At 40.5% G+C, this 24437-nt stretch overlaps 1 protein-coding gene across 2 annotated transcripts in view; it reads right to left on the bottom strand.

Annotated features, from left to right (window-relative positions):
* The window catches only part of LOC138616328 (MAM domain-containing glycosylphosphatidylinositol anchor protein 1), a 171698-nt gene that overhangs the window by 25000 nt on the left and 122261 nt on the right, over nucleotides 1–24437 (bottom strand). For both annotated transcript variants that reach the window (XM_069690568.1, XM_069690567.1), the window contains exons 9-15: nucleotides 22227–22526; nucleotides 12862–13128; nucleotides 12527–12675; nucleotides 4024–4204; nucleotides 3864–3887; nucleotides 1230–1382; nucleotides 434–595 (exon numbers count right to left, since the gene is read on the bottom strand). In XM_069690568.1, the coding sequence (XP_069546669.1) occupies nucleotides 434–595; nucleotides 1230–1382; nucleotides 3864–3887; nucleotides 4024–4204; nucleotides 12527–12675; nucleotides 12862–13128; nucleotides 22227–22526 (1236 nt within the window). The remainder of the gene's footprint in view (nucleotides 1–433; nucleotides 596–1229; nucleotides 1383–3863; nucleotides 3888–4023; nucleotides 4205–12526; nucleotides 12676–12861; nucleotides 13129–22226; nucleotides 22527–24437) is intronic.

The following is a 24437-nucleotide window of genomic DNA, read 5'->3' on the forward strand; positions in this document are numbered from 1 at the left end:
CAAATGACTGATTGTGTCTTGCCCCTGCCATAAATCACACACCCACTGCCCCCTTCAACCATCTCCAAAGATACACAAGCAGAACAAAACTTCTGTAACATTGTGCCCTCCCATCTCTCTCTTTTACTCACACACACACACACACACACACACACACACACACACACACACACACACACACACACACACACACACACACACACACACACACACACACACGCACGCATGCACGCACACGCACCTACAATATTGTGTTTGAGAAGCTCTACAAGAATGATCAAGCTCAGAGTTCAGGTTTTCACAGAAGCCCTGTGATATAATAACCCTGAAAGCATTGAGTGTCAGCACACTCTCCACTGTATATCCATGTGCGCTACTTTTCTTTTATGAATGCTGCGTGTGTGTGATGATTATTCTTCTCTCCACTACTCACCAATGTGTTTTCCCTTCATGTGATAGTAGAAGGAGACACAGTATGGGACTCTGCCGGAGCCCTTGGGGCCCCTGACTGAGGACACATTAAAAAGTGGAGACAGTAGACGAGCCTTGTCCCCCTGAACACGTGGGCGTGATGCTTCGATGTACATGTAGTACCCTGCAACCGACAGGAAAACATAAGAATAGAATAGAAAGAAAAGAAAGAATAGAGAAGCTTTCTATGACTAATAATGTCTTGTTAAGGTTAAGTGCAACATTAAAGTGTCAAGTCTTTAGCTTCGGTGGGCTGACATCAGCATAGAAAGGACTGTGCGAGATGTAACCCTCACACGGGGATCTTGGCTAACTGAGAAATCAAGAACACTACACCCACCTACCTGTAGCAGAAACCTGACTGCACCCTCGGCCTGTCATTCAAACCAGACATGCCCCCAAAGATACGTCTCTTTAAGGCCTAATATGTAATTATTCATGTAATTATTTTCAGATGGACCACATGAACACTTATCAGAAGAAGTGAATTCAACAAGTGAAACCATAATGACCAGTGGAAAAAAATGCTGATTTTGTATTTCATTAGAGAAGTTGACAAAGTCTTGAATAGAAAACTATGGCGTCAGAATAAAAAGAAAAAAATTGGAAAGGTCCAACTTGGTCTTGTTTTGAATATTAGAATTCCATATTTTTTTCTTTATGTCTTAAATTTTTAAATACGTTTGCATGACGAACTTCTATTTTTCTCTAACTATTACTACACACAAATCTGAACCTGTACCCCCTGGTTTCCTCACCGTCTTTTGTCCCACTGCGGTCAGTCTCTGGACCGGTGTTAGCAGATCGCTTTGGATTCTGTGTCAGGTGATTCTGCCTCGTCCAGTCGAAACCATCACTCCGGTCTTGAGAGAACCCGCAGATCCGCTCATCCTCAAAACCACACACATGGTCTGGGATGTGTGGGAGTGTGTATGTGGAGAAAAAAAACGAGAAAAAAACGCATTACATCAGATATTACAAACTGCAGATGACTTAACCTACTGTTCTTTTTTCCCCCACCTACCTTTCCCAGGAAATTAATGGAAACAATATAGGTCTACAATGACCTGTGCAATATGCACTTTAAATCAGACAGCTAGGCAATTACTTACAAAGTGAGAGGCACAACGTAGGAGGCAGGGTAGATAATATGAAACTTAAAGTGGATTCTACATAGTATGCATATTCATACATAGAACTCCTACATGCAGAACATTTTAGAGACATCTAAAGATTGGGTCAAGTCTTGTAAAAGAAAAAAAAAAGTAATACATAACACCAACAAGTTTTACTGTTTGAAGATACAAGAGTTTTGTCAAAACAAGATATGTTGCCTGGAGATATTGAACCATGTTTCACACTACAGGTTGTTTTAAAGACTTTATTCATTGAACATTAAAGTGACATGTGATAAATAGCCCAGTCATGATAATCCAAGTATCCATCAATGCAACAATGAACCCTGATGGGGCCTCTGGCCAACTGACACTGTATGGGTCAACTGCATTTGAAAGTTGCCGGAAGAAAAATATAACATTAACATTTCGAAGGCAATGTTGAGCATACAGTATCCAGTCTAAGGATGTATTTTTGAAAAATGTGGTAAAATGTGTGAATATTAATCCAAAGCAGTGGTATTTAATGGCACTGTGAGACATGCCCGATATGTCTTGACAGCCCAATTGAAAATTTGCAAACCAAGGACAGTCTGTAGCATTTTTCAGATGGTGTCCAACAGATTAGATTCTCACAGTCACTGCTGCTTCAACACATCGTACATGCCATTTATGTTTAAAGTGTGAGGGGAAAAAATACACCTGTGTGCAAAAAAACAAAACAATAATAAGGGAATTTTAAAATCAAGAGTGCAGATGGATGACGCAAATTACTGATGTGCCTCTGTTCTGACATACCACCCTCTACTTACATCGTAGTGTTACGGTTTACCACACGTTCATTGCACAATCGGACATGCCTCAAATGGACCTCATACAGTCTGACACAGATTGAAGACTTTATTAGACCCATCTTGCACAGTGTGACATGCAATACACTTACAGAATCATCCCTGCACAAAAGGAGCCTTTAATTGTCTTGGAAAGAATTAATGCAAGCACAGAGACTCGTCTGTACAGTTTGGGAGGGTGTGCATATTGTGCATAAACTACACTAAGAAGCACAAGTCTACCTTTTTCTCACTGAATGCTTCACCTTGCTGTTAACACTTTCTGAATATGATGCATAATCCTAAAAACAAATTTAGGAAGAAGCTATGATCAGCTGCATTTTCACTTGACAAATACTCTTCTTGGATCTTCGGGATCATTTTCATGTCTTCCCATTCAAATGTTTTTGACTCGCATTTTCTTATTGCCACATACATACACTGATGCCTCTTGTTAAGCAAGATAAAGGGGCTTCTCTCCATGGTGTTGACACCTTCATTAGCCCATCTGGAGGGCTCTGCCATTATCAGAGACTCACTAGACAAATAAAAATCGAGCCAAGAGAGTATAACATCCGTCATCTAAAACCGTCCAAGCTGACAGCATTAGTAAAAGCTTCCCGGACACACACGCAGTCTGCTGCAGATGTATATGGCTTGTGCTCCCCATGAGGATGGCTCTTGTGTGCTTCTTTGTTTCAGGGAGCTAATCTATTACTATTCACACTCTGCTCCACTACATGCGCTCCTTTCAATTTGCACTGTTGTTCTCACAGTCTGTTCCAATCTGCTGTTGTTTTAATTGCCTCACCCTGACGGAGCCAACTGCCACTCCTGCCAGAAAAATGCTGTGTGTCTCTTAATGAAGAAAATAGACAAGACGCAATTGACTGAGAAAAAGAGAGGGATGGCAGGAGAGAGGATGAGAGGCAGGGAGAGAACAGGAGTTAGTGTAAAAGAGCAACAGGGAGAGAGAGAGAGAGAGAGAGAGAGAGAGAGAGAGAGAGAGAGAGAGAGAGAGAGAGAGAGAGAGAGAGAGAGAGAGATAGAGAGATAGAGTGAGAAAGAAAGAAAGGGGCCTGAGAGGAGGCACAAATTTATGATGAAGACCATACAGAATACATTCAAAGCCTTTTGCCAATCACACAACTAGTCCTCCCATCACGGATCCTTTTTTATGGCATTTAAAATTCCATAGAGCGGCTTCCTCACTACTGTTACCCAATTTGTTTCCTTTGTAACGAGATAACAAAGGCCAACGATAGGTCATGGCAAACTTTGCCTTGACAAACTTGTGCTGACATTGCTCGCAGCAAACATGCTAAATTAGCTTTCATTCAAATTCAACGTGCCTTCCTAACTTCACCCACCTGTCATCTATCAAGTCACAACAGCACGTTCAAGATTGTAAAATGTGGAAGAGCAGAGGATGGTAGTTATGTCTCACCTGAAGGCCTTGGGTATGTGTAGGCTGTAAGAAAATTACAATAATATTGATTATCACTCAGATATGTACATCCCATCAATTTATCTATGTTCTGTATGTTTGAATGAATATGAACAATAATGACTTCAGGCAAAGATCAGAGGTTTAAAATTAGACTCACGTTCTGAATACTGGATGCTTCGACTGATGTAGTCCCCTGTGCTGTAGGTGGTGATGGGAGCCAGTCGGACCTCGTAGGAAAGAGGGATTCTTAGGTCTGATATTGTGTGGGAAATCAGCACACCCTTTTCTGGATCCTTACCCCTGAGGTCTATCTGCTTTGAAATCAGGTTCTGCTTGTTCTATGTTCATACAAGTAAACACACACACACACACACACACACACACACACACACACACACACACACACACACACACACACACACACACACACACACACACACACACACACACACACACACACACACACACACACACACAAACAGAGAAGATGCAGACATGTTAAGATGTATACTCACAAATATGCTCAAATGTGGGGAAAAAAAACAAACACGATGGGTACAAAGATCTGACTGGGGCGGCACGGCGGTGCAGTGGTTAGCACTGTCACCTCACAGCAAAAAAGGTTCAGGGTTCGAATCCGGTCCTGGGCCTTTCTGTGCGGAGTTTGCATGTTCTCCCTGTGCTTGTTCTCTCCGGGTTCTCCGGCTTCCTCCCATCATCCAAAAACATGCACCTCAGGTCAGGTTACCTGGCGCCGCGCTAGTGGCAGCCTGCTGCAGCATCTCCCCCTGAGAGCCCCCCTGCTGTAGTGAAGAAATTTCCCCTCGGGGATTAATAAAGTGTATAAAATCAAAATCAAATCAAATCTGAGAGGTAGAAACAGTAACAGGCACACACGGCGGTGCCAAAACTGTCAGGTATGCTTCCCATCTCTATATCGCCATCTTTCAGCATGACACCCTCAAATCCTCTAATTAACATTGATATGCTTTGATTTCAAATTTTTGTTACCAATCAGAGGTAATCAGGGGAAAAGTCACCCTGGTTAACAGCTTCAGCTCATCTTCCATCTGGAGGGTTTTCACAGGCAATATTGTGTAAACAGGCAAGCAAAGACAAACACAGGGTGGAATATCTCCTTATATTTTTGTTGGCAAAAATATTGTCTGCTTAAAAATGAGTAAAACATGTCATCAATGTTCTAAAGATATTTTCTTTGTGTTGGAAAAGCAGCAATGATTTATATCAAATCTGCCTATTTAGCACCATATCATCACAAAGTTTTCTCACATTTCTATTTATGTCAGTGAGATAGAGATGGGTATACAGTCAGAACTTCTAGGCATATAGCCAGACAACATACCTCAGTACATGGATAGAGCCATTGGATTGCATTACGTTTTCAGTGTCATATTTTTCATCAAAAACAAAGTAAACCAGGTGTCTTGCTACAATCTTTTCTTCCTATATGTGTTCAAGGCCAGCAAAGACGACCATTCCCTCACCCAGTTGGTATCTCAAAAAATAACAAAAAATAAACATTGGTCCAGTTGCACTAAGCAAGTTGTATGATTTCCATCACTGCTGCCACAAGAAGGACTCAAAAGTGGCTACATAAATACTTGAAATTAAAAAAAAAAAACTTCTTTAACTATTCCAATTAAAACACATGTATTGTAGTAAGCTTTGTAATGTCCTTACTCACATAAAATCCTAAGGAACCTGAAATCAATTCAATTTGTTGTGCATCATAAATCAAATCTGAAAAATAAAAATGATTGTCATGTTAAGCCGGTCCAATTGTTGTCTTCTCCTTTTTTTAAAGTTATTTTCTTTACTTTGATTTTTGTTTTTTTTGTTTTTTGTTGCTCGCACCACATTTAATAAAGCTTTTGCTGTGTTATTCCACCCACGGCGAGAAGGATCCATTAGCTGTGTATCTGCCTCTGATCCCAGCTACTTAAAGACCTGACAGTGAGCTCAATCTAATGCATTAGGTCAGCCACTCCACCATAACAACTTAGTACACCCACAGCATGCCATTATCAGGTAACGCATGGAGCAGAGGCGTGTGTGCATGTGTATATTGTGTGTGATGTGTGTGTGTTTTGGGTAAATGTCTACTGTAAGGATCCCTTAAATAGTCAGCAATCGGAGTTTGTGCGCATAACATTCCCAGAGACACATTTTCTGTCATCCACCATGAATTTTGATTTAGGAGCTACTGGATATGATATTATTTGATTATTGATTCACTAAAAAACGGATATAGATATATGGTATATAGATATATATATATATATATGTATATATAATCTAGATTAAAAAAAAAAATACCCTAATGTGAATGCTTTCTGTTCTGCTTCTACTCAGCTGCTCCAATCCAAAGACTAGTCAGAGGCAGAGGCACTGATGCATCACGTAACTTTCCCTATAATTGCTACAGCACTGTATGCTCTGACATCCCTATTCTGCTTTCCCTCCTGTCTTCTGACACTCAAGTTGAGGTGGTGCTGTTCCCATTGGATGTCTACTCACCAACACAAATTCAAACCCTGAGACTAGACTGAGCTGATCAGTTGTATTGACAAGACTGCGGTGACTTCTGCCCAGGCTGCCTAGAACTGTGTACAACTCCAATTACTGTGCGAGTCCATCATAGCAGCCACAGCCCGATCCCTCCAAGTTTGAGCTCGGCAACACACATGGAACCAAATCCTCCCTTTCTCACCAGGCACTGTGCCACTAATGGCTGTTCAATCTCCTTTTCTCAGTGCCATTCTGTCTTTTTCCATTTCAGTTGCTCCAACTTTTCACCCTCTCATTCCAGTCATGGAAGATCCTTCTCCCTCCTCTCCCAACAGTAGGACATGCAGACTTAAGAATTTTTTTTTTTTTAAACCTTTTAAAAACACACCTATTTTTTAGGCCTTTACTCGAAAATTGCATACCCATAATAAAAAGAGTATATCTCTGCAACCACAATAAAACATTATATAAAAAATATATTTTAATAATAAAGGGAACACTTCATCATATATCAGTATATATGTCCATATTTTAATAATAGTTTTGCTAAGTCTTCTCCATGGACCCCAATTGGGGGCCTCTAAGGCTTAAAGGGTTAAGTTAAACCACAGTTCCTCCCACTGAATAATATGTAATATCTGTACTAGGTAATAGTATCTAATTGACCTTAACTGCTAAAAGAAATCCTTATCCATACAATTTTCCCAATTATTACCAAAAATTCTTTCAAAATGCAACTGTGAGAGCAAAAATATTAAGGGGCATTAAAGCCTGAACTGCTGGGCCTAGGTCTCCAGTTTCTTTGTACCATAGTTGGCGTGATCTAGAAATTTTCAGTTGACCTACCATTACACTCTCCGAATTATCACTCTCGTGAGCTAACTGCTGATTCAGAAAGGAATTCAGACAGACAAGGCTTAACAGGGAATTAGAGCCAGCATGTTGTGTAACAGGATACTCTTCATGAAAAAGTAATTTTCTGACTGAAGATACCGTTACATAGTACAAGTACGTAATGAATACGTTTTGAGACACTCTTGCATTGATTCAGTGCATTGCTCAGCACTGTTTTCATTGTTGACACATACAGTAATAAGCTTCAAAGGCAGTGTAAGTGATTTGGTCAGACATTTGCTCAGTTGCCATAAGTGGTAACACAGACTCATGCATTATCATACAGTGTATAATACTTTACACAGTAGCAGTTACACAAATTGAGCCCTTTTAACACCTGCTTATGCTAACATTCAGCCATATAAACATTTACACACTGCAATGTGGCATATGCATAATTATGTGGGATATAGAAAGGAAGAAAAGCGTTGCTCATGTAATATGCATAGAGTGTGTGTTAGCAGGAAGAGATGAGTTAATAATTCTGGAAAGTCTGAGCTTCAAGCTACCCTTGTTTTGGCCCTTTTTAAAGTGTGTGGGAGATGGATGACATAAAAAAGATGGCTGATCCAAGTGTATGCACAAACTAACACACATTCAGACACTGTGTGGGTCTGGAAACACACATTGGATCGATGAGGTGCTGAAGTGTGACTCAGTGGAATTCAGCTGCTCCTACTACAGGTTAGAGTCTCTGTCTCCCTGCTTCTGTCTCTGTCTGCTTCCCTCAGTAGGTCAGTGGACGTAATGTGTGTGCCTGTGTGTGCGTGTCTCTAAGTGACAGGGATGAGGAAAGGGGAGAGTAAGAAAGACACACAGCGTGTATGAGAAGACCAACAGAAGGAGACAGTCAACGTGACAGCAGTGAGTGACTGACATATTTAAAGAGGCAGAGAGGAGGCTGGTTGATAGACTGATATGCAAGACCATCCACCTCTTTTGACATGTACGTAAGTGTGTGTGTGTGTATCCGTGGGTGCATGTGTGTGGGTTCAAATCCATTCAGGAATTTCAGCTCGACAGTGTTTTAAGGTGTGTCTGTCAAAAAAGACACAAGAAGATGTGAAAGAGGGTAAGAGCAGGGGAGCAGCCATGAGATAGAAACACAGACAGAGTGACATGTACGTGAGAGAAATTTGGATTGACAGCTTGAGAGAAGGGAGCCTATTCCAACAATAAGTAGTGGGAGGTTAATTTGTCTATTATCCTCTATTAATAGATCTCTTTTTATGACTGATTCAGCATTCCACTGATATTGAGTGTGCATGTGCGTGTGTGTGTGTGTGTGTGTGTGTGTGTGTGTGTGTGTGTGTGTGTGTGTGTGTGTGTGTGTGTGTGTGTGTGTGTGTGTGTGTGTGTGTGTGTGTGTGACAAATTCGGTGAGTGTGCACTGTGCATTTAGCATACAAAGCTTGCATTGGCCCGTGCGCCTTTTGTGTGAATACAAATATAGCTACATAGTTGGGCTGGTAATGTATTTGTATTCATATATTTGATTTAATGTACAACTTTAATTCACCATGAATATTTCTAATCTCTCATATATATGATAATGGGGATGTGTCTTTACACAGCAGTGTTTTGTGTGGCTGTGTGTGATTGTGTATGAGAGTGCAGAAAGAAACTGGGTATTATCACAAGAGCGCACGTCAGCTGCTATAGCTGCACAACTTCAGTGAAATGACACACAACTTCAAAGCAGAGGGCAGAAGAATATGGAGAGGAGCTGGAAAGATTAAGAGATGGGAGGAAAAGCGTGAAGAGGGAGAAGGGAGAAAAGAAAGGTGGAAGGTATAATAAAGAAGTGGGGTTCAAAAGAAATACAAACACATATATGTGAATTCTGCCAAGTTAGTTCTCTATAAGCTATATGCGTATAGCAGGTGTGATGTGTAACACTTTGCTATGGATTGTACAAGTTTCACATGATTGCATTGGGATAGTCATCATTTCACTACACTATATGTAACACAATAAGTACAGCACATACATACATACATACATACATACACTTTATTGTAAGCAGATTTAAATTCATGTGCATGAAACTGAAAACAAAAAAATAACCTTTCATGCTATTTCCTGGAAATGCAACATTGACAGATGAAAACATGCAATTTCAGATCAGCAAGCACAAATAAGGAAATTCCAAAATTCACCATGGTCACAGACACATTTTAGAAACCATGAGACTGCATACCAAGTGAAGATGGAAAGGTGCAGTTAGATGCTGATTTGGTAGGTGAGGCACAAATAACACATTGAAGAGTCAGTACAAGTTCCTGACTTTCGTATGAATTCAGCTCGAGAGAAAACCTTGTACGGGTACCGTGCCTTTATGAATCTGCTTCATAAATGAAGACAAGACGAAAAAAGAAGAGAGACAGAGGAGAAATAACAGAGTTCATTCAGAGGCTAAGTTGATTGTAAACACAACACACACACACACACACACACACACACACACAGTCAGGGCATCAATTGCTAGCTGGCAATCATCTGTACAGTTGTTGTCCAAACAGCCTTTTGGAGCAAATCAGAAGAGACTGCACCAGTTTGAAAAAGTTCAGCAATGCAGCATTTAAATATGCACAAATCAAGTGTGTCAAAAAATATATTTCAAGATGGCAACTAATAATTATTTTCATTATTAAAAACTTTATTGATTGTTTTCTTAATTAATTGATCAATTATCTGGTTTTTAAAATGTTTGAAAATAACAAAAAAGGTTGACCAGTGTTTCCTAAAGCACAAGACGCAGCCAGGAAAAGTTCACAACCAAAAGAAATTCACGATATTATAGTAGAGGACATAAGGAGCCACAAAATGTTAAATATTAAAAAATTTGGAATCAGATAATTTTTTTTATTAAATATGAGCCAAGGTAATACATTGAGCAAAGACCTTTCTGTCATTAACCAGTGAATAAATCAATAAATTGCTGGAGCGCTAATTTTGTTTTCTGTCAGAACACAAGGAAACAGAAGAAGAGACAGAGATGTTTACTGAACTGATTAGTGAAAATCAAATTCAAGTTTAATAACCACCCTGACATAACTTCCTGATGTCAGATTTATTACTGGCTCCTGCACACATTTTTTTTTTTTTTTTAGGAACGTTTTTCATTGTTGACTTCATACCTTGCAGCTGACAGGGTCACTGTTTTGTCCTTGTCTGTTAATCAGATTTGCTAATCTGCCACAGTTTTTTTGTGAAGAATTTCCACACATTGGCGCCTCCTAAATTTAATAAATAGTTTATTACATTATACTTCCTTAGATCCATATGCATCAAAAAAGAACACCAGATTAAACTCTGATGACAGAAAAGAAAACCTGAGTTTTTTATGTCAGTGAGACAAAATCAAATAGGCTGACTGCAACGAGCAATAAAAGGGTCAGTCAGTCTCTTGTTGCAAAACTATAAAATTATCACATATTAATTACTTTATCTCTTGCAAATCAGAGCACTCGTTTAAAAAACGGTTGGGGTGGAGTTTGTGGTGTGAGGAAAATTGGTGTAAAGACAGTTTGATGAAAAAAGGAGGGCCTGTCAACTCTGCTAATTCTTGCACAGGGAAACCCCCCGCAGGGAGAACGAAACTAAATTAAGAAGTGTGAACACAGATTTCACAGCCTGCCAATGAGGCATGGTGGTGCACACGCACGCACGTACACACATGAATGGACATACTCTGTATATTCAGGTAAATACATTTGAGACCAATTAAATATACATACAATTAGGCCAATAAATGTGCACAAACTTGCATGAGAAAAACACCAATTTACACATTATCAAGATGCATGTTAAAGTAAATTGACAAAACGTACAGCCATATGCTTAGACCTAAATTAAAGACCACTCCTCTACATAAACTTAGGAGTCCTCTCATATCCCCCCCATCTGCATGTCTCTCCTGAGACCCTCACATCATTTTGAATGTGCTAAAAAGATAGAGTGTCAAGGCGTTAAAACGATGAGCTAGAGAAAATGTTGCAGAAATAGATGGGTTGTGAAATTGAGAAGGGTATTACATCTGAACGTTCTTGTACTCTATTTAATAGTCGAGAGGACCCGTGAGATTTGCTGTTTTTCTTTAATTTGCATCATATTTCTCTCTTTCACACCCTTCCATTCACTCTCTTGCTCTCTCTCACCCTCTCATTTCTCTTTGTTTCCCGTTTCTCTTTGGTTGCTTTCTAATGCACTCATGAAAGCATGCAGGTAAAAACTATGACATTAAATTAAAGTTTAAGAACATGTAAGAAGTCCTAAAATGCTACTTAATGCAACTCATTATTTTAACAGTCAGCTTAACAACTTGCAGCAACTATTTATCAGTGCTATGTCAGTTGCCACGGTTCACCCAACATTAAATGCCATTAAGATTGCACTCATAGCGCAGAACCTCAGAGCTGGAAAAATGGAAAGGGAGAGTGAAAGAAACAGAGTGAGAGAGATACACATAAAGAACATGAGTGGAAACAAGGCATTGAGAGGTGGGAAAGAAAGAGAAAGAAATGGGAAGGACACTGGGGAAGAGATGCTGAGTGAAAGTAGACATTCTAACGAGAGGAGAGGAGAGGAGAGGAGAGGAGAGGAGAGGAGAGGAGAGGAGAGGAGAGGAGAGGAGAGGAGAGGAGAGGAGAGGAGAGGAGAGGAGAGGAGAGGAGAGGAGAGGAGAGGAGAGGAGAGGAGAGGAGAGGAGAGGAGAGATTTTGTTCATTCAGTCGAGGTGTCTATTGATTGACTACACACGCCCGACACTGCCCAAGCTCATAAATCCCCATGTTTACTTAGCATGTAAACATCACTACATACAGACTTGTTCGTATGCGTGTTCCTGTCGATACATGCGCCAAGCCTGTTCCGTCAAGGTGATTCTTACAAACAAAGACAGGTGACCAAAGTTTTCTGAGGTTCAAGCCAGACTGATCAATGTCAGCCTCACGAGACTTTGATAACAAACGAGTTCCTGTTTGTCTGCCTGTTATCCACATAAATGACATGAATATACCATGATTGCAGTACACGCATATGTGTGTGTGTGTGTGTGTGTGTGTGTGTGTGTGTGTGTGTGTGTGTGTGTGTGTGTGTGTGTGTGTGTGTGTGTGTGTGTGTGTGTGTGTGTGTGTGTGTGTGTGTGTGTGTGTGTGTGTGTGTGTGTGTGTGCGTGCATGCATGCCAATAAGTATACTTCTGCTGGACAGGGTGTCTGTGTGGGAGTACTTTACCTTCTGGACATTAATCCAGTAGCCTATGATACGGTCTGTGGCTTCAGGGTCTTTCTGTGTCCACTGCAGGTTGTAGGAGTAATTGTTTCCTTTCAGGATCCGGACCGGGTTGGGTGTATCAAAGTAAAACTCAGCATTGTAGGGTTGTGCTGTAGGACAGGGGAGATAGAAAAAAGTCAAATTTTTTTAGTCTAAAATGTCACAAAATCACTGAAGAAAACAACTGGCCCATGTTGGATAGATGCAGTACAGACAGATGAATGAGAAACAGATAGCTCTATAGACCCTTTGCCAAAGATGGATAACAAAGCAAAGGCTAATTTCTTTTTACTCACCAGAGACATTAAATGTGCATGTTGATGTCCCTGCACTGTTGCTGACTCGACACTCATAAGATCCATTGTTGGTGGGTTCCAGTTTGAACTTCAGCTCCGGTGTCTCCTTTAGATCGGGCATTGGCATCCGGATGAAGTCGCCATTACGGAACCAGCGGATGTCTGTTAGTCGGGGAGGGTTTGACCGCAGGACCGTACACCTCAGGGTCACCATCTGATAGTTCCTTGAACGCACATCCTGAAAGACTGGGTCCAGAATGGGAGGGTCTGCAGAGACAATACACCAGTGAATTTTTGTCCACTTAAAACATTTTATTATCAAAGTTTAGACACTGCTTAAGTGGACATGCCAATTAATGATGCTGTCAGTGGTGCAGAAGATACATCTTTTAATTTCTAACTATTCAGTCATTATTGGTATTCTTTCCTGCAAGCAAACACATCAAAGCAGTTATTGTATTGTTTTGATTAATGAACTATGAACATTAACAGAAAAATGCAAAAAAAAAATCCTTACATCAGTCAATGATGAAAAGCATTCACACTATTACTGATTATGTCAAAACAGTTTCCTTTAGTACTTAATTAATCCAAACTATGAATTTCTTTTCGACAAATGTAGATTATTATGTTGTAACTTTTATTTAGTTTCATCTGTCCATTTTTTAGAAGCCATCAAAGCAATATGTAATTTCTACATATTGTGTGCGCTTTCCATTGTATTTATATTCAAGACACATTATATTAGCGTCACCATCTTATATAATGGTATCTATTTTATACATTTCATGCAAGGATAACTGCTATTTTTACTCAGCTGTGACAGTACTCCACTAGTACTGAACACATCTTTTAATATGTACTTTTATTGTACACAATGTACCTTTTCTCAAATGCTCATATACAGTGATGGTACAAAATACATTGGTTGTAATTCAGCAAAACCCATTATCCCTATTTGGTTTTCAATTCTAAAATCTACATCTATCATAAGAGAAGGATGGAGATGAGTTTGAGAAAAAAAATATTTTATGGATTGACCTTAGACATGATGGACAATGTCAAATGGCCATCATGGTAATGCACATACATCATTTCACATTTTTTCTTGCTCCAGTTTTTTTGTTTGTCTGCAGTGTTAATTTCCCTTAAAGCATTATAAACCGGGAGTTTTGACAAACCATCTGACAGAACAACTGTTATTGTCATGAGGGATCAGGCATTAAAAGGCACAATCCCATCCCTGCTGCTAACCCACTCTAACCAGTCATAATTACACTGTCAGTAGCGATGTGCGGCTCTGTGGTTAATGACTGACTAGCTACTGGTGCCCTGGGGTCACCCAAGACACAACACACCCAAATTACTCTGCCACAAATCACCAGCCAGCTAGCTCACCCCTGGCTAATCATGTAGATAATAGACGAGATGCTAATGGTGGTACTACTGTACTAACGGTGATGAGATCTGGTGTTAAGGCCCCCAGAGGTGAGACAGCATGACTGGAGCCCTTTATGAATCAAGTTTATCAGACACAGATGTGTAATTATAGTCCCATCTCTGTTATGCCTGTAATCTACAGAATGAGCTGCATTAAGGATGCGAGGAGACAGACAGGAGGATAATGTACAGTAACAAGCAGAAGAGGACCCCCGAATCAGAGAGCAACATCAAAATCTCTGGATGATGGAAGGGAGGTGTGTATGAAATCTATTTAGTGTTGATATCTTTCAACATAAACCTAACGTCTACCTTTTAGCTTGGCTTTTGATTACAATGATTTAATTATAATCATGTTTTCACATGTTTTTATTGCATTTGACCTTTTCTTGAATTTTTGGTCAAAGACAAAACTATTCAGTCAGATCTGTCTGTTATGTTCTCTCTTGTTTTTAAGGATTCGGCAAAGCCTTGACAATCTTTCAGCTGAGGATCTTATTATAATCGATCTTGGTCAGACGAGTCTCAAATTGCTTTACTCTTTATATTTGAATAGTTGTATTAATAATCTTTTTGAAATGACCTTAATTGCAGGGAAGGTGCTAGACAGCAGGTTTCACATTTCACACAGTTGGAGTTAATTAAATTCTAACAATGGAAAGATACTTCTTTCTGTGCTTAATACACATTTTAGAAATCGGAAGTGCTAATAAAGAAGCATTCATCCTCACTGTAACCAAAGCTCGTAATCTCTATTATATATATAATAGATATTTTGCTACAGACAGGTATACACAGCCAAACCAAGTTCTTGTTTGGACTCAGTTTACCATTCTGTGCTTGCACTCCAGTCAGAGCAACATGAGTGAGCAGCTGAATGCTAAAACGACTGGGAACCACCACAGCATTTAACTTCTCAGCTTCTATGTTGCCTGTTGGTTTTTAGTTAAGACTCTCAGCTTGTGGATAAGATGTCCAAACTGCTTCTCACTTTCTTGTTATTATTACAAAAATGTCCTTTTGCTGTATGTTCAGTCATTGTTAAGTTTACCTGACCTCATGGAGCCCTGCATGTCCTACAGCCACATCGTGTGATAGAGCTGAAGGATGTGTGAGTGGTCAAAGGTCACACGGTAATCCTATGGACTGATTAGTATATGGTCACATACCCTGACCCTGCGTATAGACCTTCACATACATACTGATGACTGACTTTGGAAACAGGTGACAAGGGGAAAGAAAAACAGACAAACTGTGGAGCAATGGTGATAGATGTAGGGAGGAGGGAGGAAAAGAGGAGGAGGTGAGATGTGAGCTGGTTTGTAAGCAGTTTATAAATCATTCCATCTCCAGAAGAATTTGGTAGGCAAGTTAATACAATCCCTTTCCTGACCTTATTTATTAATTTCCACAATTAAAGCATGTTTTGGGCAGTATAGGTTTTTCAAGTTGTTGGATTATTTCAAACAAAATTTGTTAAATTTTCCAGAGCTTTGTTTTTGCATTTATTTGCTCCACATTTGGGGCTCACAGCACCACACCTCAATGTTTCATAGTCAGAGGACCATAATCCATGTAAGCACACCATCGCTATCTGTCTTATTGAATGCAAAATGGATTCCATCCGGGAATGCAACACTGACCAAGCTAAACATTTACAGTATACAAAGAAAAAAATCAATTTACATGAAACTGAGAGAGGGAGGCAGAGTGTGTGGAGAGTAAGGTGGGATGAGGGGAGGGAGAAAAAGAGGAAGACAATGAGGAAGATAAATTATAGGGAAAATGTGGTGTGAAAGTGAGAGAAGTCAGTGATAGAGTGTGGGAGGTGGGGAGCGAATGAGAGAATGCAGGATGCAGAAAGGGAATGACAAGACAGAGAGAGGTCTTCTCTCATGGCCAGCAGTTAGCTGATTGATGATGATGAGAATGGCAATGAGGAAGAACAGCCACCTCACTAGGAGGGAAAAACGAACACTGGCCAAGTAAAGAAGTGGTACAAGGCGAAAGAGGAAGAGGCAAGAGTGCAGAGAATCTGCGTATCCATTTAATTATATCTGCCATATAAAATGATGGCATCCTTCCCTCACATCAATCAACAGTGATAAAAGGGAAAAAACAAAGCCAATAAAAAAATAAAAAATTAAGTTAAATGGGGCCAGGGCGTTAAAAAGGGGAGCAGAAAAAAAAGATCCATTTTTCCATCCTTTTGTTGGCTTTAGCAATACAGAAATATGTTTTTGTTTATGTTGTTTCTCTATTTCTCAGTTTGTCTCTCTCTTTTTGTTAGCACCTCGCCATACCCTCCTCCCTCCATCATCACTGCTTTCCTGTTTCAAGCTCTCTCTTAACCTCGTTTCTCTCACTCTCAGTCCTGCTCATGTATCTGTCTCATCGGGCTGTTTCTTTCTCTGTCCATAGTGGGGTGGCCACCTGGTCCATTAATCAGAGCTGTCCGGTGCGGACAGTGGAGCTCACTGAGTGTTGCCCTTCCACCCCGCCTGCATTAGCAAGCCCTGTAAATCCTTTTTGGAGAGGAGAGGAGAGGTTTTCAAAGTCCCTTTATTACACCATTGCAGGGAAAACAGAAAAGCAAAAAATGGGAAAAGAAAGAACATCTTTAAGTAAAAAAACAAACAAACAAAATAACCAAAATAAAGCATCAAAGAAGAAATGAACAATCAATCACAATGATTAATATGTTTCTCTGCTTCGAAATTCACCACCAGCTCTACACCAGAGCCCACTGAGCATAAAATGCCCCCAATAGTCCATCTGCCCCTGAAGGCCTATTGTCCACCGTCTGATAGTAGGAGTGTTCCACCCTGAGTCAGGCCTTCAACAGTCCCCCCAGAACTTTCACCGGATCCTCACTACCAGCACCCTGAGCCCAATTCTTGCATGTCAGTCAGCTGGTCAGCTTGGCAGAACCGGATAAAAAGCCCACTCACCAGTGTGTGGACAGCCTACTTTTTTGTGCAATACTTTGGACCAAATATGAACAAACTGAAAGAAAAGTTATCTCCAAGACTCTGCGTGCTAAGAGCCGAGGACACCTAACAAATAAGTGTTCCAGGGTCTCAGTCTGACAGCAGAAACTGTATCTGTTTGTAGCTATTGCCCCATGTACGACCCTCCACTGGTGGTCTGCTGTCCGCTTTTCAACAGGCAGCTTGTACAGGCATCTCCAGCTGCCTTTCGGGGAAACATTTGGGCCAAAGAACTCAGTCCACCTCGACTCCTTCAACCACGCCAGAGAGCGCAAGTTCAGAACTTTTACACAGATTTCATACATTGTGATGTTGGCGTTCTGTCTGAAGGTGTCCATGGATGATGACGACATCATGCTAGAGATTTTTAAAATATAACAGCATCTTTTAACCTTGAACAGTATGTCTATGGACAAACCCATAAACCCACGCTGAACAAACTATTATCCATATTGGATAATCCTGACCACCCTCTCCACCACCTGCTGCAGGGACAGCAGAACACTTTCTCCAAAAGACTCCTCCAGCTCTGCTGTCACAAGGACAGATACAGAAGATCATTCCTGCCGACCGCAATAAGACTACAATAACTCACCTCTGGCAAAATACATCACATAACAATAACACTGTTGACTGTGTTTCTTGGTTGTTTGTATATAATATATATAGATATATATACTGTACTGTATATACTGTGCATTTTATATTTATATTTTTTACTGCTATTTACTGCTATTTTATTGCTTTTCTATTGTTCTATTATTATCTTATTGCTTCTGTATGCTGCTGTAGCGAAAAAATTTCCCCTCGGGGATTAATAAAGTAACTACCTAACCTAACCGTAATTGTGGTCATACCTTGGACCTGGTGTTTACACTGGGCGTGAGTGTTCCCACTATGGAATTAATGGCTATGACTGTCTCGGACCATAAGTGTGTAGTTTTTACCTGTGAAATAGACCGTTTTAATACTGTTCAACTTCCCACTTCCTGCACTCGCACTTTTAATGAGCTTAGTGCCTCCAAATTCTCTGCACTTTTTAGCTATTTTAGTCCACCTGCGTCCAACCGTGCCAATTAACTGACTGTTTTAACTCCGTCTGTGCTTCTATATTAAATGATTTTGCCCAGTTCACCCGTGCAGATGAAGACCTCTCAGAAAGAGACAAGGTATCCTGCAGACAAAAAAACATCTCCCTGGCCCATGATAAAGATGTTTACAGCATCAGCATAAGCAGACACAGCAAGGGGACAACAAAGACTGGAGGACCCAGGCAGTGACAGACCACTGAGCCAACTTCTCAGCCTGCACAACAGAGGCTCAATAGCAAGGCTGTATGGTTGCCCTGATATAGATCAACCCTGTCTTATCCCTCACTATACAGGAATCGGTGGACTCAGACAAGCTCCCATTTTAACTAGACATTCAGCACCACTGTACAACAGACCCACCCAAGTCAAAAAAACATCACCAAGCCCAAAAGCCCTGAGTGCAGAAAACAGATAAGAGTGATCCACTCTGTCGAAAGCCTTCCCCTGATCCAGGGAGACAATGCCAACATCTACATCATGGCATTTAAGATATGTCAAGCACATTACAAATGAGAAAAATGTTGTCCATAATTGTCCTATCCGGGATACAAAAAGTTTGGTTTCGATTTACAATTATTTCCAAGTTGTCTCTAAGTCTGTTGGATAAGGCTCTGGAAAGCACCTTACAGTCAGTACAAAGGAGGGCCACTGGTCTCCAGTTCTTAAAAAGTGCCCGGTCTACCTTCTTGGGCAGCAGGGAGAGTACTGCCCGCTGGCATGAAACAGCAATGTAAGTCAGAACCGATAACATTCCAGACAGCCATTTAGACAGAACAGCTTTCGTTCATCTAAAAGGTCAAAACCCATCTGTCTCTGCAGTACCCCAACAGATCGTATGAACTTATCAGTGTCACTGAAATATTCAGATATTAAATATTATATCAAATATTAAAATGGCACTTACTGATAGCACTTTGTAGTTTGGCTTTCTTGAAGAAATTGTATTTTCTTGATTCTTGTTGTTCTGGGTTTTGTACCCTCATGGTTGAAATGCACTTATTGTAAGTCGCTTTGGATAAAAGCGTCAGCTAAATGAAATGTAATGTAATGTTATTCACTCACTTTTGCAGATCTTTTGTAAGTTACATCCAAAAATGCATTTATTTCCTCTAAGGAATACATCTGTGTGCTTTTAGTACACGTTTCATTAATCGATGTAGTATCTGATTCCGTCTCACTCCATGTCCTCTCCTTCGCAAGATAGCTGGCTGTTGGATACTGCCTCGACACTCCATCCTTCATTAAAGGCTACGGTGTGATCTCCACCTGCAGAACCTGTAGCTGCCTCTTCACAAAGTTCTACAGACTGTGGTGGTGCTTTGGTACCAAGGATACAGAGGTTTTCCGCAGCCACAGAAGCCTGCCGGTTGTGAGACTGACCCTGATCCTCCTTGTCATTGTGGACATTGTTGTTATCAGAAACTAAAGCGGCGCCGGCCACGCTACCACCGGCCGCGGCCCCACCAACGGGACCAGCCGCGACCAACCACGGCCCCACCAAACACGATGATCCGCGTAGAGGGAGCTGAGAGCGGGGATACCTGCATAAGCGTGTCTCTGATAAACACGCCATTCTCTATCAGGTTGTGGACATAAGCCTCGCTTGTCACGAACACAACCACAGCTTTGTTCATCCTTGATGCAAAGGAAAGTTTGTCGTGTCCCACCTTTTTACAGACAGCCAACAGGACCTCCTCTACTGAAACGCTCTTATCTGGTGGAACTACCCATATTCCTTGCCGGATTGATGGGGCTGGCGTCTCAGAGGATCCCACCCTCCCGAACACACCAAACAAAACCACTAATCACACGTTCTTCAACAGATAGATAAACTGCTCTGTAGCTTACCTGATCATGTGCATAGACAGATCGAAAGACAGAGGAAAATTCTCAAAGCAGTGAAAGTACAATCCAAAACTCTGCGCCACTCTCACATCCACCACTCACATGTCCACCACCCGCACTCACATGCAACCGGAAGCGGAAACGAGGAGAGGAGAGTGGAGGAGAGGGCATTCATCTGGGCATATATTTATGAGGTACTGTATGTCAGAAATTGCTTTTAAGAGGAGAAAAATCATTTTTTCCAAAGTTGTTCTTAATAGCCCATTCTGTATAGAATGTATACTTTACTCTATTAATTGCTGAATCGACTAAAATAACTAGTTCCTTCAAAACATTTTCTTGATTGGCAACAAAAAAATGCAGTTTCAATGCAGTGACTGTGGTATCTCAAAACTGACCTCAAACATCCACTAGAATCAGTGTATAGAATATAATCCGAGTGCCCAAAGGTTCAATTTCTTCATTAATTTAACAAAATGTTTTAGTCCATTGCCCAAAATCTGAGAATTTCTCCAATTGATCTCTCAGTGAACTGATCAGAACAGACCCAGGCCTTTGATTTTTCCTGTTATTTTGAGTCATGTAGTTTTACCTGATTTAAATGTTATTTGTATCTGCCTGACTTTCTGGAATCTTGTACCGTTCATCACTTAATTAATGGAAACGTTCTAGACTTGACTTTGAACAGAGGGCACACTGGGAGGGCCCTCATTTACTGAATTAAATCCAACGCGCACCACTCCAGTGAAGCTTTGACCAATACATTGTTGATCCATCTTTTCACAATTAAACTAATGAGTAGTTTTAGTGAACATCAGGCCTTAAATTTCTCATTGCAGAACTGATGAAGCATCTTGGATAAGTGCCAGAGCAACTGACATTCTTGTGGCGTCATCAATTGTCCACAAGTTGCTCAACTCATAGGCAAGTATTATTTTGTGTAGTTTATTATGTTTTAAAATTTCATGCAGCTTTTTTCATTTACATTGAGCACATCCTTCATTATCATTTTTATAATTGAATTCAATCAATTGGATGAATGATATGAAATATTGTTGCCATAGTTGACCATTTAAAGAAAAGCTTCCTCAGTTTTAAACATATACAGCTGTTTAATAGTCCGAGGTGGCATTCCTTAGTCCTGGTGAGTCCTAAGGAATGCCACAATTCAAGCATTGCCGAAGTAGCTGAAAGGTAACCTCATGGGAAGGGAAAAGGTATTGAAATTATGCATTACTTTAGCAAGACAGATCTTATTCCTTTCTCACAGCCCATCCTCCGGGAGTTTTATAATGATCGACCCTGGTGGAGTGCTCACAAAGGTAAAGGGGGAGGTTTTGAAAAAAAAAACAGCCTGAAAGCCATAGAGGTATGTCCTCATTTCCTCTCATTGTCCCTCTTTATGCACTTTACATTACTATACATTTCTTTTCTACCTATTTTTGAGGAAAGGGTGAACATTGTGCTATTACTAAGGGTGGGGCAAAAAACAAGTGGTGTTTTAATAAAACTCTGATAGGCTAGCAACCCATAGCAGCAAAGAAAGGCTTTTTTTATGGCTTTTAAAAGTCTTTGTGAAGGTAACATTACAACAAACTGGTATAACCCTTATGTAGTGCTTGGATCAAAATGACCCGCAGCTGTGTTCAACCAAATTCTATTTTATTTTCATATTTTTTGGGATCATTGTGACAAGGAGGCTGTGAGGGTTTCTTTAAAGAATGATGACTAATGATCCCAAAAAATATAAAAATATAGAAATAAAATAGAACTTGGTTGAACACAGCTGCGGGTCATTTTGACCTGAGGACAACACGAGGGTTAATAACATCATTTGAAAGCAGTTGTAATCAGTCTGGACTTATTCATTCCAAACTGCACTGCAAGATGCGGTACAAGTACTCTCAATGTGTGATGCCTCCCTTCTGCTTGAACTAAAGGATGTTGTTGTAAAGTATATGTTGAGTTCCTAGGTGAAGATAATCTGATTCACACTTACACTGCACGTTGAGTTGGACCTGTGCCTCCCTGCGTTTGATGTTAAGCCCGTTGTATGGAGCAGTCTGGCACCGGTACGCCCCCATCATGTCCCGGCTGACGTTGTTTATCCTCAAGCGGCCATCAGACGTTTCCGTCACGGGCATCCCTGATGGCATTAGCAGGTCCTTTTCTGTCCGTGACCACAGAATTGGTGGTCGTGGTTTGCCATCTACTACCAAGCACACCAGCTCAGCGGTGCCTCCCTCTCGAACGCTTACAACCTGACCTCCTGGTGGGACTGACAGCACTGGAGGAGAGACTGGAGGGAAGGAAAGGGTAGAAAAAGACATGACAAGAAAAAGGTGTAAGTTGGAGTGTCTTTCTTCAACAGAACTGGAACAAACAATTTCTCATTTTGTTCATACCATTTTCATTACAACAGTAGCTTCAGAAAAATCTACTTAAAAGCATTGAAAAGTACACAATGTCAGAATAATACAGTTTTCAGCCCGTGGCTATTTAAAAACATTTCTACCTGAAAAATACCCCCCAAATTTAGTCAGTAACGGCCCCAAAACTGTAAAGCCAGTGTTAACAACACTTTTCTGAAAGGGAGTCAGCCTCATTATCCTTATCAGCAGGACAGACTGAGAATTTAAAAACTTAGTGAAAAGTTGACATTTTTGCCATCACTGATAAGATAAGAAAAACAGCCTTATAACAGCAAATCAGTAAACATTGATGTTATTGAACCTGTTCTTAGACTTATCAATTGTAGTTCTGCCAATTTTTAAAGGAGAAAAGGGATAGATACTGTTATTAAAGTTGACCTTGTGTGTTTACAGTTGAAGTCATTACAATTTCAGAAAAAGTTTGTTAATGCAGCTAAATAATACAGAAATATGTATTGGTTTATCAAAGGATTTTTTTTTCTTTTTAGCAGAGTAGCTAACAGATGACAGATGCCTACAAACTGCTCATGGGAATTTGTCTCAGTCTGACATGGACATTAAAAATGAAAAAGGAAGGACTCCCGGCTAGCATGAGAGGACGGTAGACGTGCCTTAGGGAGGCTCCCGTACTTCGGCACTTTTACATTATTTCATTTGAAAAAACATTTGATACTTTTGCCTGTACGGCTTCATCTTTACGTCTGAGAGACAATGAACCATAAACTGCGGACGAAGAAAGAGGAACGAGCCACCACACCACCGGGAAAGAGGACGGCTACGGCTACAACTAAAGTCAAGATGGGTAACTCTGATAACGCTACACGCTGTCACCTGAACTTCTCAAAAAAAAGGGAGAACCAGTAATTAGAATTTAATTTATTATCAACCAAAAAAGCTGAATAGCTCCTGTTGTATTCTCGCGGCCGGTCATACGAGTATGGAGACAAGAACAGTCAGCTGCTGGCACATCAGCTGAAGCGGGAAACAGCCTCACGACTGATCCCTGAAATTATAGATGGTCGTGGCAACTTGAAAACAAGCCTGCAAGAAATGAACAATGTTTTTGAGGCATATCACACTAAACTGTATACCTCACAATCTACCTCAACTAAAGGACTAGTGACAACATTTTTAGACGGCCTCGACTTCCTCTCTCTTGAGTCAGATAAAATCGCGGAACTAAATCGGACAATAGAACTAGAAGAAGTCCAAGCAGCAATTACAACTATGCAGAGTGGCAAGACTCCAGCGTCTGATGGCTTTACGGCAGAGTTTTAAAAAACATTTAAAGACAAGCTTTCTCCAATTCTTCTTAGAATGCATCAGGAGTCGCTGATAAAGGGTACTCTTCCACCTACTCTCTCACAAGTAACCATCACACTTTTACTAAAAAAGGATAAGGACCCTTCTGATTGTGGATCTTATCGTCCGATCTCACTTCTTAATGTAGATGTGAAAATCATTGCAAAGGTACTGGCTCGCCAATTTGAAAATATCATGCCTTTAATCATTTCTGAAGACCAAACTGGTTTTATAGAAGATTGTCATTCATTTTCCAACATCAGCACGTTACTCAATTCACACTTCCCACTCCACACTGGTCCCGGAAGCAGTTGTCTCATTAGATACCGACAAGGCTTTTGATGGGATTGAGTTGGAGTATCTATTCACGGTCCTGCAGAAATTCGGTTTTGGTGATGTATTGGGCTCCTGGATTAGACTTTTATATTCATCTCCGCAAGCATGTGTCAGTACCAACTAACTACGTTCTCCATATT

Source organism: Brachyistius frenatus, unplaced genomic scaffold (assembly GCF_029030835.1).
Source record: "Brachyistius frenatus isolate BFR_SWC_R1_liver_20210118 unplaced genomic scaffold, ASM2903083v1 Contig_9, whole genome shotgun sequence".
NCBI classification, from domain to species: domain Eukaryota; kingdom Metazoa; phylum Chordata; class Actinopteri; family Embiotocidae; genus Brachyistius; species Brachyistius frenatus.